We start from the raw sequence: 17,474 nt of genomic DNA, 5'->3' as shown, positions 1-17,474 counted from the left end.
TGTGGGTTGGTGGAGGACAGCGACGGCTGTAAATGTAATAACAAGTTTGTGAACATGGATTGAGAGAGGGCGGTTATGTGAGAGTAACTGTAACTGTATGAGTTTGTTTTACGAGTTCTTCCACATTGTGACGTAACTTATTGCTTAAGACGGACATAATGGAGAAAAACACAGTTGATGATAGACACCAGCAGCATAAGCTCTAAAATAGCAGTTCACTTCTTGTAAAGGGACTTCAAACGATTTAATCAGAGAGAAATCAAATATAAATATAAATCAAATTATAGTATTTATCTCTGTGGTGTAAGTCTCCTCATAGTCCTCATATTTTGTTTAGTGGCTACTAGTGAAAAGATTCCGTGTTGATTCAGTCAATGTGGTCTTTGTGTAAATAAAGTCACATTTGCTTCATTTGAGATATGATTGTCAACAGTAATATCACTCATAGACATTGACACTCTCCTCCCTGAATAAACATGTTAAGTGCTGATGGCTGGTAATGGAAATAAGATAATCATTGCTTATGGAAACACTATAGAAAGATGGTGCATGACATCATGACATTACCAACAAGCGAACTCTCTCATGAGCTTTGAAAGTATGTTTACAGGATTTTACTGACAGTCCTTCATTCACTAATGCAAAGTAATAATAGCCTATATGTTAAGTGGTAATAGACCTTAGTGTTCTCAAATGTATCTACTACTGGGTGGTATAGGTAGCCTAGGTAATGTTTGTTTTGCCACAGCCTATCCAAATACTAGGCTTGTTGTGGTTCTCAAACATTCAACAGTCTCAACTGTGCCACCTAGTGGGAAAGGTTATACAACAATAACAATCGCTCAAAACACATACTGTACATCGCCCTGTATCTGGAGGAAGAGAAATCATTCAATGAAAAAATATGTTTGAGTCTAACATTGGATTTTTATTGGATATCGTTTGTTTTTTACTGTATGGATCCCTTGCTTACTTATTAATATGCAAAAGGATTACATTAAAATGTATGTACCTATCCAGGCTTAAAACCGATGAATTTGTAAATTAAAAGTTGTTGATGTTTTGTCCTTTATCAAAAGACTAAGAAAATATATTTTTCCACTTGAGTATTTCCACACAGAGAATATACCGGCTTAGTAGAAGTACAGAATATGATGGTAGTCCTACTGGGTTAAAGCTTGAGATTCAAGCTACTATATGTTTCTGTTGAAAGCCAATGATGGAAGGTCACTGGAACCATAAAAATAGAACCTGAGGGACTTTGGCTATTCTGGTCATTCTATTTCTTTGGCTGGAACCAACCCTGCTAGATCTTAGAGTTTGTCAATCTCCACAGACGTGAGGGTGACATCATTATAGATGCCCAGGTGTTTGATGGAGTGGAGGTCACGGATTTGGTGTTTGAACTCCAGGATGTGTGAGCTGTTCACTGCCATCTTGAACTCACTGTTAGTGCACATGATCTTCATCTGGAGAAACACAGGACCACAAACTAATTATTATGCAAAATCAAATACTGTGTTGATAAGATATGACTGAAATGTAAATTTATATTAATATATTCATTGTAAAACATGATCTATTGATCATGAATAACATTTTAATATGTTATAAATTATTTTTAATCATCATAAAAATCATACAACTGAAAATATCTTCAGATGAATACAGGAGTGTCTATGGATGTGTCCCAAATTGCAACCTATTCCTTATTTAGTGCACTACTTTTGACCAAAGCATGTTCTGTTCAAAAGTAGTGCACTATATAGGGGGGTGCCATTTGGGACACAGTCTAATTCTCAATGGACCCCGGCCATCATGGTTTTAAAACTGATTGGTTGACATGAAGTAAACCGGAAGATAGATTCCTCACCTCAAAGGGTTGGCCCTGAGTGAAGGGGAAGTGTTTGTGCTCTCTCTCCTCTTTTCCCCATTTATTGCCTATCTGACTGTTCAACACAATTGTTTTCTTTCCCTGGTCATTAAAGCGTGGGTTGATGTGCATGGCAATGTCATTTCCTTTGGTCAGATTGATGGTGAACCTACAGGGAGATACATAACAGTGTTCATGCCAACTCCTTGTCACTCATTTTCTTTTCAAACAATTAGTTTGGCTTGACAATGAGCAATGCAGTTTCAAGAGCACAAACATATTTGGGACCAAGCTAATAACATGGTGGTAAACCTTGGATTTTGTGATGTTTACGTCATCAATGCATTTATTTAGTAGTGTCGATTACAAGTCATTATGTTTTGTGATGAATGTGTGTGTGTTCTATGAGCCATATGCTCAACAGCACTCAGAGATGTTTTCCATGGTGATGTGTGAGCTCTTTGAGATTGTGGCCATAGTTACTGTAGGCTTACTCTTGACTTTAAAGTGATTGGTATCATCTGGTATTGAATTCATCACAGATCATTTGTTCTATTCTCACCCATTGTCCTTACATTAGTGAAAATGTAATCAGTTGAGGATTAGAAATAATGATGTCAAGACACTCTATTGCGATTACTATCTGCCAACCTCTTTCAAAGGGGCCTCATTGATTTAAATTTGACATTAACCTATATTTGTTTACTACCCAGAGCTTGATTATCTAAATCCTCTCATCCAACTTCTATTAGTCTCTGTTTACATCGTGAGGTAGATATTTATGTATCACACACTTTGAAGAACAAAGGATCAACCGTCTGTATTTGATTAGACTTTAGTCCTTATTAGATTGAGAGTAGCAGTAGAAGTAGCCAGGTCCCAGATCTGTTTGTGTCATCATTCCAACTCCTTGTCATGTCATACATGATATTTGTCATGACAAGTGGCAAGGAGTGGTATGATGGCACAAACAGACTAGTACCCAGGTTATAGTATAAGAAGTTTGCAGGCAACATATCAAGGAAGGGCAAGCCATTTGAGTACCTACTGCTGGCTACAAGACTGAAATAACAGCGCAACATTTAGAATCAAAGGGTTGAAATAGCTGCAATGTAGATCTTCACAATTTACCACGGAAACTAGATTTTGCTGTGAATACTGACATTTTGGCATTTTGGTTAATTGTCCCGTGAATTGTGATCAGCATCTTGTCGTAGCATCCATTTGGCAGGTTCAGGTCATATGGCACTTTCTGTTGGGGAAATAAAATGGGTTTGTTGAAAACAGCAAATGAAAACAGCCAAAACCATTTGAGTGTCATTAGGACAAGCTTACACCAATGTCTGAGTAGAGGTCTTGACGGCTAATCTGTCACAAAGATAGGTCTGAACCATGCAGAACCTTGCTCATGGTTTTTCAAACCGTCATAACCAACATCCTCAGGATTTAATGTCTTCTCTTACCAGTGAACTATGTTGTGGAGCAGTTGGTTGGGCAGGGCCTGGACCGGGGCTTGGGCTTGGCCATCCGGGTGCAGTAGGTTGGCTAGGCTGTCCTGGCTGCCCTGGCCAGGTTGGCTGGCTGGGCTGTCCCCCTCCTGGCTGCCCTGGCCAGGTTGGCTGGCTGGGCTGTCCCCCTCCTGGCTGCCCTGGCCAGCTGGGCTGGCCCCCTCCTGGTTGTCCGGGCCATGAGGATTGGGAAGGGTTTGGTTGTTGTCCAGGCCACATGGGGGCAGGCTGGCCTGGCTGCTGCTGACCAGGCCAAGCTGGTTGACCACCAGGCTGTCCTGGCCATGTTGGCTGGTTGGGCTGCCCACCGGGCCACATGCCCCCACCACTCTGCTGGTTGGTCTGGCTTGGACAGCCCGGTCCAACACCCAGAGCATCTGAAAGCTACAGGGGAGAGAGAGGAAGAAGAGGGTGATGAGAGAGAGGATGAAGAAGGGGATGAGAGAGAGGATGAGAGAGAGGATGAAGAGGGGGATGAGAGAGAAGATTGGTAATGTGCACAAGTGGATGTGTCTCCTTGCTTAATGTTTCTCACTGGAAAAAGCTAGCACACATAACATTCTGGGAACCATATGTTTCTTAGGGCGTGGTTGCCCTATGGTAATTTTGCATACAACCTACCCATAACTTTCTGGGAATGGTGCAGGATAGTTGTTTGGCTTTGGAACATTCTCAGCACATTTAAGAACTTCACAAAATAACATTATTTTCTTGGTATTTCATTACTTTAACAAAATGTTTTCTAAAAGTTCAAAACAAGGTTACCTTTCATTTCAATTTTGGTCATGTTCTAGGAACGTTCTCCAACTGGTTTGACATTTAGGCTCACTTGGGCCAAAGACATCTCAGTGATTTTTTTGAAGGTTTATGTCCCTAGAGTTGGAAAATGTGTGATAGCAGTGCAGCAATCATGCCAGTCGGTATTAGATAGAACATTGCGGCCCCGCCCACCTGTGGGGAAACAACCTGTGGTTACCTAGGTTACCCCATTGACTCACAGCAAAAATGTGACTGCTTGTTTTAGTCAATTACAAAACTAAATTTAAGAAAAGTACAACATGTCTAAAGATTACTTTTCAACATTGCCTGCTCCCGAGCGTTGTCTCACTACTTAGAAAAACCTAATATTGTAGGGCTTCCCTCATGCCCCTTTTCATGATGGTGCTAGCCACGTGAGTGAGTGCTAGCTACCGACCGGAACATTATGCTAGCCAAGACCAACAACACAAACAAACGGACCATCAGCTAATAGGCATATACATTACTCTTACTGAATTTCCACGTGGGCGAGGATATTGGACATTTAATCAAAGCCTATTGGATGATAACTTATTTTTAACTAGGAGAGGAATTTATAACTGCATTTTTCAGACATTACATAGGTACAGCAAATCCCCTTATTGTATGGGACACTTTTAAATGTGCCTTTAGAGGCCATGCAATTCAGTACTCATCTCGAAAACAAAAGCAATTTAGGTCAAAAGAGTCCATACTAACAAAGGAAATAGGAGGTCTAACAGAACAGATAGATGGCAATAAAAACTGTACCATAGAGGCTCAGAATAAGTTAGAGGAAAAACAAAAAGAAATGGAGGAACTTATTCAAGAAGATCAAGTGAAATATATTATAAAAAATAAAGTAAATTGGATGGAATATGGGGGAAAATGCACCACATGTTTTTGTTTCAGTCTCCTCCATCTCTCTAACCGAAGCTAATTGTATGTTTTTTTCTTCTTCTATTGATAATGTAAAATTAACAGCCGTACAGAAAGACTAATGTGAAGGCGAAATTACAGAGGAGGAACTTCTTGATGCAATTAAAGCCTTTAAGTCCAGGAAAACTCCAGGGCTTGATGGCATACCAGTTGAGGTATACCAAACCTTTTTTGATATACTCAGAGGACCGTTATTAGCATGTTTTAACCACTCCTATGTAAATGGTAGATTATCAGACACTCAACAAGAAGGTCTGATTTCATTATTACTGAAACAGGATACAAGTGGAAATATAAAGATCCAGTCCATTAAAAAAATTGGAGGCCCCTTACACTTCAGTGTTGTGATGCAAAAATTAGAGCAAAATGTATAGTGCATAGAACAAAAAAGATATTGTCGGACATTATTCATCCTAATCAGAAAGGTTTTTTACATGGACGATACATTGGAGATAAAATAAGGCAAGTACTGGAAACAATAGAACACTATGACAAATCTGGGAAACCAGGCCTGCTATTCATAGCTGACTTTGAAAAGGCTTTTGATAAAGTACAACTGGAGTTTATATATAAATGCCTGGAACATTTCAATTTTGTTGAATCTCTCATTAAATGGGTTAAAATCATGTATAGTAACCCTAGGTGTAAAATAGTAAATAATGGCTATTTCTCCGAAAATTTTAACTGTCAAGAGGAGTAAAACAAGGTTGTCCACTATCGGCATATCTATTTATTAGGGCCATCGAAATGTTAGCTATTCAAATCAGATCCAACAATAATATCAAGGGATTAGAAATCCAGGGCTTAAAAACAAAAGGTGTCATTGTACGCTGATGATTCATATTGTCTCTTAAATCCACAACTTGGATCCCTCCACAGCCTCATAGAGGACCTAGATACATTTTCTAACCTCTCTGGATTACAACCAGTGTACTATATTACGTATTGGATCACTAAAAAATACAACTTTTACATTACCGTGTAGTTTATCAATAAAATGGTCTGATGGTGATGTGGATATACTCTGTATACATATCCCGAAATAAATTAAATGATCTCACTCCAATAAATGTTCATAGAAAGTTTGCAAAAATAGATAAGATCTTGCTACCATGGAAAGGTAAATATGTGTCTATTTGTGGAAAAATCACCCTGATTAACGCTTTAGTAATATCCATTTGCTTATGGTCTTGCCTAAACATAGTGAACAGTTTTTTAATTATATGAGAAAAATATTCCATTTTATTTGGAACGGCAAGCCAGACAAAATTAAACAGGCCTATTTGTATAATGAATATGAATTCGGAGGGCAGAAATTATTAAATATTAAACCATTAGACCTCTCATTAAAGGCTTCAGTCATACAGTAGTTATACTTAAATCCGAACTGGTTCTCTAGCAAATTAGTAAGAATGTCTCTCCCTATGTTCAAGAATGGCCGTTTTCCCTTTATTCAGAGTACAACCTCTCACTTTCAGTTATTTGAAAAGGAAATCTCCCAAATATCATTATTTCTAAAAGAAGCCATAAAAAGTTAGTTGCAATTTCAATTTCATCCACCAGAAACGACAGAACAAATAATACAAAAATGTTGTGGTTAAACTCAAATATACAAATTGATAAACACATTTTCCTTAAAAAAAAAAAAAAAATAGGTATAATCTTTGTAGATGATATCATAGGTAGGACTGGTGGAGTTGTCGCACATGCAGCTAACAAAAACATATGGAAATGTCTGCTCTATCCAAAATTACAACCAACTAATTGCAGCATTACCGCAAAAATTGAAGAGGAAAGAGGAAGGGGGAAAAAGTAAGGAACTTGTCTGTCGGCCCTGCATTAAAGACCATAATTGGTTAAAGAAAATTGTGATAAATAAAAAGTATACCAGTTTCATTTAAGGACCAAAAAATGGACAGCTGTGCCATATAGATTACAAAATAGTTGGGAAGAGATTTTGACATATCGATTCCATGGCACATGGTTTATGAACTGATACGCAAAACGACACCGGATTAAAAACATATAATTTTAAGGGGAAACATTTAAATGTTTTGGAATGGCCTAGTCAAAGCCCAGACCTCAATCCAATTGAGAATATGTGGTATGGCCTAAAGATTGCTGTACACCAGCCTAACCCATACAACTTGAAGGAGCTGGAGCAGTTTTGCCTAGAAGAATGGGCAAAAATCCCAGTGGCTAGATGTGGCAAGTTTATAGAGACATACCCCAAGAGACTTGCAGCTGTAATTGCTGCAAAAGGTGGCTCTACAAAGTATTGACTTTGGGGGGGTAAATAGTTATGCACGCTCAAGTTTTCTGTTTTTTTTGTCTTATTTCTTGCTTCTTTCACAATAACAAATATTTTGCATCTTCAAAGTGGTTGGCATGTTGTGTAAATCAAATTATACAAACCCCCCAAAAATCCATTTTAAATCCAGGTTGTAAGGCAACAAAATAGGAAAAATGCCAAGTGGGGTGAATACTTTCGCAAGCCACTGTATGTGTATATATGTATGTGTATATGTATTTGCAAAAACATATATGGGGGATTGGAAGTGATGCAGACAATTACATTGATAGAAGCTACAATCTATCTGCAATATTAAAGCTGATCTACCCCCCCCCCAAAAAACAGACTATACAGCTGCAAGTAGTGAATGGAGTTACAAACTGACTATACTAAACAGGTCTTACCTGTGATTAAATGTTTTCCACATACATACATTAGCTACATGTAGCCTACATGGACACTGGGTCCCCACATTTCCCACGCTGAATAGCCTGAAGCCACAGGGCTTTTCTCGCAGGCTCTATTTCCCTACATGGTTGCATTGCGAACCGTAGGTGGGGAATTTTTACCTGGTTACCTAGCAGCTTTTCAGCATGTTTTGTTATTTCTGTATAACAAATAATTAACAATGAAGTTGGCTCTTTTACAATGTAGGTCTATTGGAAAGAATGTTTGTTTGCCCCAATTTGTGGGCGTGGTAGAGGGGAATTCCTTCCTATGACATGAATACCGACTCGGCTATAGCAGCTTTCTCTGTGTTGTCACTGTTTTTCATCCCCCCATCCCATTCATTTTACCCTATGACAAACAATGTCATACAACAAGTTATTGCTCACTTATACCCTTCAATTATATATATCATTGGAAAGCTTAGAGTCACAGCTATCCAGCAGACACATTTTTCAAAATGTTCAGGTCAACAGAACTTTGACCTCTATGTTACATATCAGAATTACCTGTATAAATGGCTTTAAAAAGGAAAGCATGATACATTTAAAACTTTGACAAGTGGTTCTGAAAGGTAATGAAATTACCTTTCAAATGATATATCCAACTTTGAAATGACCAGCTACAAGTATTGTAAAAAAAATTTAATAAACGGCCGTATGTGCCATTGACATTAGAATGTTGAAAGCTTAGCCATAGAATTCCATGTAAAGGGACAGCTATGTTTGATGTATTCTAACTTTGATAGAGGCAGCAAATTGCACACACACAGCTAGGCCTAGATATTAAAAAGATTTGTAGATACAGGGCCATCAGAGAATTCACACATTAACCCCACAGAAGCCTTTTCCCAATATTGCTGCCAAACAACTCAATGGGGTCTTATTGGACAATTTTAAATGACCATACCTGTATGAAGTATAATTGTAGTATGCCCAAAAATATCTTAAAATGTTCATAGTGATGTAGAATACACAACCACATGAGCCAGGTGTTCCAGATATATGAAGATATTAAATTATTCTCAGAAATGTGGAAAGAATGTTCCCAAAAAGCTGTCTGAGTCGCTGATTTCTGAAGTTTTTATGATCAGTAATTGCAATATTTAATCATCAACCATGTTGAAGACCCCTTGACTTTTTCCAAATTTTGTTAGGTTACAGCCTTATTCTAAAATTGATTAAATTGTTTTTTCCCCCCTCATTAATCTACACACAATACCCCATAATGACAAAAGCAAAACACTTTTTTTTTTTGTTGCTAATTTAAAATAAAAACTTTGTTTATATCACATTTACATAAGTATTCAGACCCTTCACTCAGTACTTTGTTGAAGCACCTTTGGCAGCGATTACAGCCTCAAGTCTTCTTGGGTATGACGCTATAAGCTTGGCACACCTGTATTTGGGGAGTTTCTCCCATTCTTCTCTGCAGATCCTCTCAAGCTCGGTCAGGTTGGATGGGGAGCGTTGATGCACAGATATTTTCAGGTCTCTCCAGAGATGTTCAGGTTTAAGTCCGGGCTCTGGCTGGGCCACTCAAGGACATTCAGAGACTTGTCCCAAAGCCACTTCTGTGTTGTCTTGGCTGTGTGCTTAGGGTTGTTGTCCTGTTGGAAGGTGAACCTTCGCCCCAGTCTGAGGTCCTGAGCGCTCTGGAGCAGGTTTTCATCAAGGATCTCTCTGTACTTTGCTCTGTTCATCTTTGCCTCGATCCTGACTAGTCTCCCTGTTGACACAATCCTGTCTCTGCGCTCTACGGACAATTCCTTCGACCTCATGGCTTGGTTCTTGCTCTGACATGCACTGTCAACTGTGGGACCTTATATAGACAGGTGTGTGCCTTTTCAAATCATGTCCAATGAATTGAATTTACCACAGGTGGACTCCAATCAAGTTGTAGAAACATCTCAAGGATGATCAATGGAAACAGGATGCACCTGAGCTCAATTTTGAGTCTCATAGCAAAGGGTCTGAATACTTATGTAAACAAGGTATTTCTGTTTTTAATTTTTAATAAATTTACAAACATTTCTAAAAACCTGTTTTCGCTTTGTCATTATGGGGTATTGTGTGTAGATTGCTGAAGATGTTTTATTTATTTAATCCATTTTAGAATAAGGCTGTAACGCAGCAAAATGTGTTAAAGGTCAAGGGGTCTGAATACTTTCTGAAGGCATATAAATAGTCATGGATGTGAGCTGATTAAAATGATATATGATGTTATCCTAGTAAATGTTTTCATTATGAGGACTATACACCTGCACCGTACATTCCATTACAGTGTAGTAAAATCCAGTGTTGGGCCTGTTGAGGCCAATAACATTATTTATAGTATTATAGTAACAGACCAATCAGCTATGGCCCCATAGTAAGAATACATCTTAATTTAGATGAACTACGTAATAGTAATAGTTTGCCGCTCTCATCATCAGGTGAAAATGTATTGGCATTCCTATGGAACTTTACGTTGTAATGTATTGGCATTCCTATGGAACTTTACGTTGTAATGTATTGGCATTCCTATGGAACTTTACGTTGTAATGTATTGGCATTCCTATGGAACTTTACGTTGTAATGTATTGGCATTCCTATGGAATTTTACGTTGTAATGTATTGGCATTCCTATGGAATTTTACGTTGTAATGTATTGGCATTCCTATGGAACTTTACGTTGTAATGTATTGGCATTCCTATGGAATTTTACGTTGTAATGTATGCTGCAAGTGGCTAGTCCTCTGTTTTATAGAAACAGTTAATAGGATAACATTGTATCTCATTTTAATCAGCTCACATCCATGATTGTTCACATGTACATATCCATTTTACATGTTTGAAGATGAAATATTGCAACTAGTGATCATAATATCTTCAGAAATCAGCGTTTCAGACAGCTTTTTGGGCACATTCTTAACACAATTCTGTGAATAATTTAACATCTTTATATCTGGCACACCTGTCATGTGGTTGTGTATTCTACATCACTATGAACATTTAAAGATATTTCTGAGCTTAATACAATTACATTTCAAACAGGTATGGTCCAACAAGACCCCATTGAGTTGTTTGGTGGCCATATTGGAAAAATACTTATTTGGGGTTAATGTGATGGCCCTGTATCTACAAATCTTTTTAAACCCCTGTTCTAGCTGTGTGTGCAATTTGGTGCCTCTATCACCAAAGTTAGAATCCATAAACATAGCTGTCCTATTACATGTAATTATATGGCTAAGCTTCCAACATTGGCGATATTTATCTAATAGTTGTAGCTGGTGCTTTCAAAGTTGGCTATACTATATATCATTTGAAATATAATTTTATGACCTTTCAGAACCACTTGTCAAATAAAGTTAAATGTACCATGGTTTCCCTTTTAAAGCCATTTATACAGGTAATTCTGATATGTACCCTAGAGGTCAAAGGTCAAAGTTATGTTGTCCTGGGCTCGGTTTCCCGATAGCGATGGAACTTAGGCTTCCAAGTGTTTTAACGATGCATCGTTCCTAAAACGTCCGAAGATGTAATGTGCGTTTCCCAAAACACCACGCAGAGAGAACATTCGCTAAGTACGTCGTTAGACCATGTGTCGATACTGACAGGATCGAAAGAAAAGCAGCGCTACTCTACGATCACCTTCCTCCATTGAAATCTTACCTTAACATTAGAATTATTCCACAATACTGACGACAGACAGCTACTAGAGCGATATTGCCACCTATGGCTGGAAATATTGAGGCGGTTTATTATGCACTAAATCACAGATTGGGCACATCATTGCGCTGTTGTTACATTAAATATATTGAGGCAAAAATTACAGTCAGTAGACTATTGGCAAAATAGAACTCAATTGACTGAACATGAAATGTATTTCAATATGATTTAAATATATAGGCCCATGTAGCCTATTTATATTTTAAGGCAGTCATCTCAGCTTTCATTTGAAGCATATTTTTATCCTCCACTTGTTTGTAACAATTGCAAACACTTTGGCAACTTTGTATTTGTAGTCAACTTCGTTCTGAAGTTATCGGCGGTCACAGTCAGACAGGTAACCTGTTTCATTCTATGTTTAGCGGAGATCTGTGAATAAAGTGACACGGAAGGGCAAAAAAAGCATCTAACGACGCACTTAGCTGTTCTACAAGTGGTCTGAGGTAAGTAACGAGCGTTTTCAAGTGCAACTTTAGTAACAATGGTATTGGGAAACAGCTCGGAGATTGAATGATGCTCCTATGAAGGGTCTAACGATGAACTTAGCCTTAAGATGCTTTTGAGAAACCGGCCCTGAACATTTCCGAAAATGTGTCTGGTGGATAGCTGTGAATCTAAGCTTTCCAATGATATATGACTAAAGGGTATAAGTGAGAAATGACTTGGTGTAAACTAACATTGTTTGTCATAGGGTAAAATGAATGGGATGGAGGGGTGAAAAACAGAGTGACAACACACAGAAAGCTACCATTGCTGCATTGCTATCACACATTTTCCAACTGTAGTGACATAAACAATCGTTATGAGACATTATCGGCCCAAGTGAGCTCAACAGCCCAAATTTGGGGGTCTGGCTCATGGACTAATTAGGAATGTTCTCAAATACTTCAGTGAACGTTCAGAAGCAACGTTCTTCTGTGGGAATTTCAGTACTTCAGCATTGCGTTTCCTACAGGTTTCCTCATGGTTCCATTTAAAGTCATGTTCCCAAATTGTTCCAAGAACGTTAAGAAAATGTACCATAAAAACCACAAGAAAACTTTAGTAACGTTCTGAGAACGTTCTAAGAATGTTATTTAAAAACATATCCATTCCCTTCTCAGCATTAAAAAAAACTTGCGCTATCCTATATCTTGTTACGTGTGTTGGCCGCGCCCACTAACTGGCCACACCTGATCTTAATGAGGGTTTGTTTCCTTTGAAATGGGGTCTGTTTGAACAGACTAACATTAACAGCTTTGTATGCATAAAAATAACATGGCATGCTAGCTCCATCCTGGTGGTCAGTGGACTAAATCCACAGATAGAGAACAGACTATTATAGGTTTGACTTTCACTGATGCTGTGTCACAATAAAAAAAGAAATGTGTTTGCATAATTAATGCCTAAGGAAATTAATTTCCATGTGCTTGGGAGTTCAAAAAAGCTAACCCAAAATAAGAGAAAATAAAACCTCCCTGGAAAACTTTCAAGGAACCAGAGTAAAACGTTCTCAGAATCTCCCTGCAACCTAAAAATAAACGTTCCCAGAACAGGCTAAATGTTTACTTTCTGAAACCAAAAGCGTACATTCCCACAACTTCCAAGGAACCAAATGTGCTAGCTGGGGAATATAGTGAGATCTTTATTGCCTATGGTATTAAACATTCTTGCAATTTGATAGAATATTAGAAAAAGTGTTTACTTACATCCATTGTATCTGAAAAGGAGAATGAAATGTTTGAGTTAAAATGATTGTATGTTTCAAATACTTCAACCATACAGGTCTTGAGAGGAAAGTATGCTCAAATGTTTATATGACAAACTTTAGCCGTAGTCGTTTCTGTGGAACCATACAGGTGAGTAATGTTTTCTGTACAGAACTGTAAGAATGCATTAATGTCATCAGACTGTATCAAACAGGGGAACACCTATCCTCAGCCCATCCATTTGGAATTTTCCTTCATATGCATCTTTGAGTCTGGTTATTGGTAGAGGTGAGGTGTTTATTTCAGCAGACAAAGCTATAAAACCTGTCTGACCTCATTCTACCCTCCTGCCCCACACACACCCTTCGCTCCTCCAGGTCCGTCGCCCTTCAGCAGCCCCGCAGCAAACTAAAAACTATGGGTGACAGGGCTTTCAGTTGCACGGCTCCGCGGCTATGGAATGCACTTCCAGACACTTTGATTGTTGTCTGTGTTCTGTGTTTTGGATTGTTTTTATTATTTGAGTCTGAGAAAAGCACTTTAAAAATTAAAATAATAATAGCCTATAATACATAATAGCCCTGAACACATTATATTAATTTAAAAAGTAAACCAAAAGTATTTATGTAGGTATATATTTTAAGATTAGCCTACCATGAAGCCTAACTAACAATTGTCATGATCATGAGGAGGATGGTGAGGAGGGGCTGATTCTCTGCTATATTTAGATTCCTAACTGGATATGTACTGACTGGTATTACTATGCTATCAAACAGAGAGTATAAATGGGAAAACAGAGAGGCTGTAATAAAAGAAAAGCATTTAAAAAATGGCACTTGTATTTTCCTACTAGCACTGACTTATAAGCACTTTTCTTATAACTTCTTTATTTTGGAAAGATGTACGACTGTGATATGTGTTTGTCTCACCTAGCTATCTTAAGATGAATGCACTAACTAAGTCGCTCTGGATAATTGTGTCTGCTAAATGACTAAAATATAAATGTAGAAATTAAAACATGAAAGAACACAGAGCAAAAAAGGTAGGAACATGATACATTGACTTACACTGAAAAATACTCTCCCACCTAGAACAAACATTCAGTCATATTGCAGAGTTTTGTGGAATGTTCAGTGCCTCATGGAAACTATGCACTCTTAGAAAAACCGAGTTCCAAAGGGGTTCTTTGGCTGTCCCCATAGGAGAACACTTTTTGATTCCAGGTAGAACTCTTTTGGGTTCCACATAGAACCCTCCGTGGAAAGGGTTTTACATGGAACCCAAATGGGTTCTACCTGGAACCAAAAATCGTTATTCAAAGGGTTATCCTATGGGGACAGCCGAAGAACCGTTTTAGGTTCTAGAAAGCTAATATTTTTCTAAGAGTTTGATTCACAACACATGAATCGCAGGTACTATCTTCTGTAAAAACCTTTCCAGTCCTCACTCATTAAAGACAATTTTGCAAGACCACTGATCAAGATAAGCAGCAGGAATCCATTTGGATCATTGACATGCATCTCCAGCGGGAGATAATGTATATCTAACAATCTGACATGAAAATATATCTTCCTGGTTATTTAATATGCCCTCTATCTCCCTACACGGAAGAATTTGTATCCTTCGACGTGAACCTTCCTTAACAGTAATATTAGTATAACAATACACATATGAATATCTCCAGCCTACAGTACAAGCAGCTGATACACAATACAAAGCAATGGCTGGTGTATGACCGAAGTGAAGACATACCTGTTGTGAGTAGCTCCGCTCAGTTGGTAGAGGTACAGTAGACAGCGAAGGATGTGTGTGAGGGCGTATATAAACTGGTCCCCCATCCCCCCCCCACCCCCACCCCCCCAACCCCCTCCCCCAACCCTCAAGGCCACACCTTTATTTCACGGTCTCTCTTCTGGGAGACTACACCCTGCAGAGTAACTTTCTGTCCCACATGAAAAGTATGTACAGCAAAATGGCGCACAGATTTCTATACGTTTATTTGTGAGTTTATTTCTTAAACAGCACAATTATGAATAATAGTAATGTGAGGTTCTTACAGTTATCTTAAAAATGTTTAGTTATGATGAGAGAAACCTTTCCAAGGAAAGTGTACCTTTCCATGTGTACACATGTTACGCCTCTGGGATGGTTTGTTTGCAGACTGTCCAAACCACAAAGGTCTAACGCATAGCAAAAAACAAGTCCGTTTCTATGGCTTGTGGGTGTGGTTGGAATGTTGTCAAGCATAATGCTTAAGCAAATGAATTTCCATGTGTCCTATTTGTGCTTGGAGTTCAAAACAGTTAACCCCAACTAAGCTAGCAGTGTTATAAAAAATCTTACTGAAACATGTTCTCAGAACATTAATTAATTATCTTCAAATAACCTATAATATTTGTTCTCAGAACGTTAATAAAACCTGCCAGGCAAACTTTCAGGGAACTATAGTAAAATGTTTTCAGAACCTCTCTGCAACCTAAAAATGAACATTCCCAGAACAGGATACATTTTCACTTCTGTTCTCAGAATGTTAAAAAAACATTCAGTTTTACCAGTTAGGAAACGTATGGCTTGAACACACCTGAACACACTTAACAAGATAGAGCGAGTTTTGTTGATGCTGAGAAAACGGAATGCAAATATTTTACTGTTGAAAAGTGATATCCCAAGTATTAATACAGTAAAGTACACACACTAAAGGCTAAAAAATATATATGGTTTGAGTAACATAGTGTTTTTTAGACACAACTGCAAACTTCGAGAAGCAGGGCATTCAGTCCGTGATGTCATCGGCCTCCCCCCTTGATTGAGGCACAATAGAGGAGCAATAGAGAACTAAATAGGAAAGGCCCACCCCCCCACTTGTCATGGACCACCTATTGAGATGTGCCTTTTGAGTAAATCAGGTGTTAAATTAGGTGAAAAGGAGACTGGAGTGCCACTTTAATTTAATGTGCTGAGAATGTTCCAAAGCCAAGCACCATTCCCAGAAGGTTGTGGAAAGGTTGTATGCAAAATAACCATAGGACAACCACACTCTCACCAAGCTCTAAGAAACATATGGTTCCTAGAACGTTATGTGCTAGCTGGGAATTCTATAGAATCTTTGTTTGTTACTAGGTGTTCATGCCCACCTACATAGCAACCTGCAGCTGTATATTAATTACTATGATCTAAGGCATCATCAATTAACCATAGCAGACCTGTAAGAATAATGGGCAGATTAACATTATTTCAAACCAATCCTCAACATCATAAACTTAATTAAAAGAACACCAAGGAACAAAGATGGAACAAGAACCAGGGGTGTATTCATTACATCTTGCAACGGAAACCGTTTTCCGTTGAAGAACCAAACGTGAGCAAACAGAGCAAACAGAACGAAACGTGGAGGGACCTACCTGAATTTGTCCAATAGAAACTCTCATTTTCATTGCAAAGTGTTTTCCGTTTGGAGTAAACTGTTTCTGTTGCAAAACGTTTTGCAACAGACGAAACGTTTTGCAACAGAATCAGCGTAATGAATACACCCCAGGAATTGTCTGACATTCAGTTAGCCCTGTTTTTGGGAACTGTATGATACAGGACCCCTCCCTCCCTGCAGCATTAATACTATTCTTCCCAGGACGCCTCCCTGCAGCATTAATACTATTCTTCCCAGAACCCCTCTCTTCCTGCAGCATTAATACTATTCTTCCCAGAACCCCTCTCTTCCTGCAGCATTCATATTATTCTTCACAGTGCAGGATTGAAATGCAAACTATCACAACACATACTGCATACACACGTATATGTATTCCTTAAAGCTTTAGATTATGAATCATAGAGAAATACCTGCTAATTTGATGGCAATTTCAAAGAGTCTCTGTACACTGTGTTATTTATTCATAAAGTTGTTTGCTATTTGGCAACCTCTCTAGCACATAATGATGTGCCTTGTACTTTTAACTCAGCTACACTTTAAACAAGTTAGGCTACTCCTAGCACACATGCAAATGCACACACACACAGCAATGCACACACACACACACACACAAAGCACATGCAGCAATCAACACACACACGCAGAAACACACGAACGCATGCACACACACACAATCATAACAGTGTCATTCTTTGATGTCATGCATGGGACATACAGTGGCTTGCGAAAGGATTCACCCCCCTTGGCATTTTTCCTATTTTGTTGTCTTACAACCTGGAATTAAAATTGATTTTTTTGGAGTTTGTATCATTTGA

The 17,474-nt window shown here is 38.4% G+C and overlaps 1 protein-coding gene across 1 annotated transcript; it reads right to left on the bottom strand.

Annotated features, from left to right (window-relative positions):
* Positions 1-223: 223 nt before the first annotated feature.
* On the bottom strand, positions 224-15,073 carry LOC311102978 (uncharacterized protein; the record flags this gene model as incomplete). Its single annotated transcript, XM_084144481.1, has 5 exons — positions 224-1,469; positions 1,874-2,042; positions 3,037-3,125; positions 3,337-3,765; positions 14,984-15,073. The coding sequence occupies 5 exons, from the start codon at positions 15,071-15,073 to the stop codon at positions 1,314-1,316; spliced, it is 933 nt and encodes a 310-aa protein (XP_084000607.1). The 3' UTR covers positions 224-1,313.
* Positions 15,074-17,474: the final 2,401 nt, after the last annotated feature.

The sequence above is a fragment of the Coregonus lavaretus genome (assembly GCF_964263955.1).
Source record: "Coregonus lavaretus genome assembly, chromosome: 27".
NCBI lineage: Eukaryota > Metazoa > Chordata > Actinopteri > Salmoniformes > Salmonidae > Coregonus > Coregonus lavaretus.
The sequence above is the reverse complement of the archived record's forward strand: the minus strand, read 5'-3'. Positions and strand labels throughout refer to the sequence as shown.